This window comes from Trachymyrmex cornetzi, unplaced genomic scaffold, assembly GCF_001594075.2.
Source record: "Trachymyrmex cornetzi isolate Tcor2-1 unplaced genomic scaffold, Tcor1.1 scaffold326, whole genome shotgun sequence".
Classification (NCBI taxonomy): Eukaryota; Metazoa; Arthropoda; class Insecta; order Hymenoptera; family Formicidae; genus Trachymyrmex; species Trachymyrmex cornetzi.
In genome coordinates, this window is record NW_017297961.1 from 534,230 (window position 1) to 536,722 (window position 2,493).

The window sequence follows — 2,493 nt, forward strand, 5'->3', positions numbered from 1 at the left end:
CAATTTAATAATTTTGATGCTACCATCAAGCATTATATATTATAAAGATGTTAATATATTAAAATTGTTAATAAATTTATTGCGAAAAATATTACCTCGGCCGGGACTTGAACCCGGATCTCTTGTAAACCGTACGAGCGCCCTAAGCCATTAGACTACCGAGGCAACAAATTTTGTATTATAACATTGATAATGATCCAATAGGGATCGAAACGTTTGTTTTGTTTTGTTTATATTTTATTGTTTATTGCCGGCAAATTAAATTTTATATTATAACGAAATGACATGTTTTTATTCTGTGACTTCTCAATATTTTCAATTTTATAACGACTAATTTTTAGGCTCGTAACCCTTTTTCGTTCTGTTCTTTTTTAAATTTATTGAGCCTTATTATTATATTTAAAAATTTTATTTATTAATTGTAAACTTGAAATATGTAGATTCTTCAAAAATATCGATTTTCGATAGTTCAAATAATTATATTTCTTTGAGCGATTCATCGTACTATTTTTTTTTGTTAGTCCAAAGGGACTAAAAAAATCTTACGGGTTTTTGTCTGAACATTAAATTAAAAAATTTGAGAATTTTTTAATCCAAAGTAGTCATTTTTGCGAATTTTTCCAATAAAATTTCTTTGAAGCATTCTAATTAATTAAAGATAAAATATTATTTATTTGATCCATATTTCTCTGTCTTTGTCTGACTTCAAGATATACCTTTCACACGTTTTGAACTAAAAAATACGTATTCAGTCCAGAGATATAGCCTGACAAAGTTGCAGGGTTTCACATACTCTGGTTATATAGACCGGGAAGGTAACCAAAAATAAGTTCGGCTTTCTAAGGTTAATAACGTATAATTAATTATATTATATGTTTTGTGTTCAGTCCCACCGAAGATCGACAGGAAGTATATGCTGGACGTGAAAGTGCGCGCTGGCAGTTTCTTCGACTTCGATGTGCCAGTAACTGGCGAGCCACCACCAAGCAAGGAGTGGTCACTGAAGGATGACGTCGTGATGGCAAGTGATCGTATCAAGATCATCAATGAGGATTACAACACTAAAGTGCGCGTGATGGAGGCGAAACGTTCCGATTCCGGCGTCTATACGCTTGTGGCCAAGAATGTGAACGGCAAGGATTCTGCTACATTAATAGTGAACGTGCTAGATGTACCCTTGCCACCAGAAGGTCCATTGAAGATTGACAACGTTACTAAAAACGGCTGCACTCTGAAGTGGCGGCCGCCCAAGGATGATGGCGGCTCTGAGGTCCAATATTATCAGGTTGAGAAAATGGACACGGAAAATATGCGCTGGGTGCCTGTGGCTGAGGCTAACACCACCTCAGCGCAGGTGGGCCACTTGATTGAGGGACACGACTATCAGTTCCGTGTTCGAGCGGTCAATAAGCAAGGCGAGTCTCAGCCATTGACGGGAATGGACATTATCACTGCCAAGGATCCGTTTGCCAGGCCAGACAAACCTGGTACGCCGGTCGCCACCGACTGGGATAAAGATCACGTGGATCTGGAATGGACACCACCTAAGAAAGACGGCGGATCACCCATAACCAGCTATCTTATCGAAAAACGACCTCGTTTCGGACAATGGGAAAAGGCCGCCGAGATACCCGGAAACCAGACCAGAGGCAGGGTACCTGATCTGACTGAGGGTCAAGAATACGAGTTTAGAGTCATCGCTGTGAACAAGGGCGGACCTGGTGAACCGTCCGAAGCATCGGCGCCAATCGTTGCTAAGCCTCGTTTCAGTAAGTTTAAATGTTTGTCGAAATTAATAAGTAAATTATTTTAAAAAGTGTTTTATTATAAAAATATATAAAGTATTTTTTCGTATTAGCAGGGTCTTTTTTTTTATAAAAATGCATATTTTTCTATCATAAAGACTTTTTTCGGGGAAGTAATAATTTTTTATATAATAATTTGTTTTTTTTTAATATTAGATGTACAACTTTGTTTCCGCCGTTTTCCTGTAGATGGCTTTAGCGGTAAGTGGTGGTCGAAATAAATAGATCATAAACGTCATACAATAAACATAGGCATCTGTCAACATAGCCCCATTGAAACATTAGTCGATTTGTGTCTGCATCATAAAGTTCTTCTCCATTGAAAATGTCAGTTTACGAGCCAAATTCTCGTCATTTGCGGGAGGTTTTAATTTTCTGCTTCAATATGAAGAAATCTGCGGCTGAGGCTCATCGAATGCTCTCAAATACTTATGGTAAGGCTGCTATTAGTGAAAGAACGTGTCGTGAGTGGTTTCAATGCTTTAAGAACGGTGATTTTGACGTCGAAAACCGGCACAGCGGTGGAAGAGAGAAGGTTTTCGAAGATGCAGAATTGGAGGCATTACTTGATCAAGACTCGTGTCAAAATCAAGAAGAATTGGCACGATCATTGGGAGTGCCTCAACAAGCCATTTCAAAACGCCTCAAAGCCATGGGAATGATTCAGAAGCAAGGAAATTGGGTGCCG

The 2,493-nt window shown here is 38.4% G+C and overlaps 1 protein-coding gene across 2 annotated transcripts in view; it reads left to right on the plus strand.

Moving 5' to 3' along the window:
- The window catches only part of bent (projectin protein bent), a 221,823-nt gene that overhangs the window by 128,106 nt on the left and 91,224 nt on the right, over nucleotides 1-2,493 (plus strand). For both annotated transcript variants that reach the window (XM_018510206.1, XM_018510207.1), the window contains one exon: nucleotides 888-1,769. In XM_018510206.1, coding sequence (XP_018365708.1) covers nucleotides 888-1,769 — 882 coding nt within the window. The remainder of the gene's footprint in view (nucleotides 1-887; nucleotides 1,770-2,493) is intronic.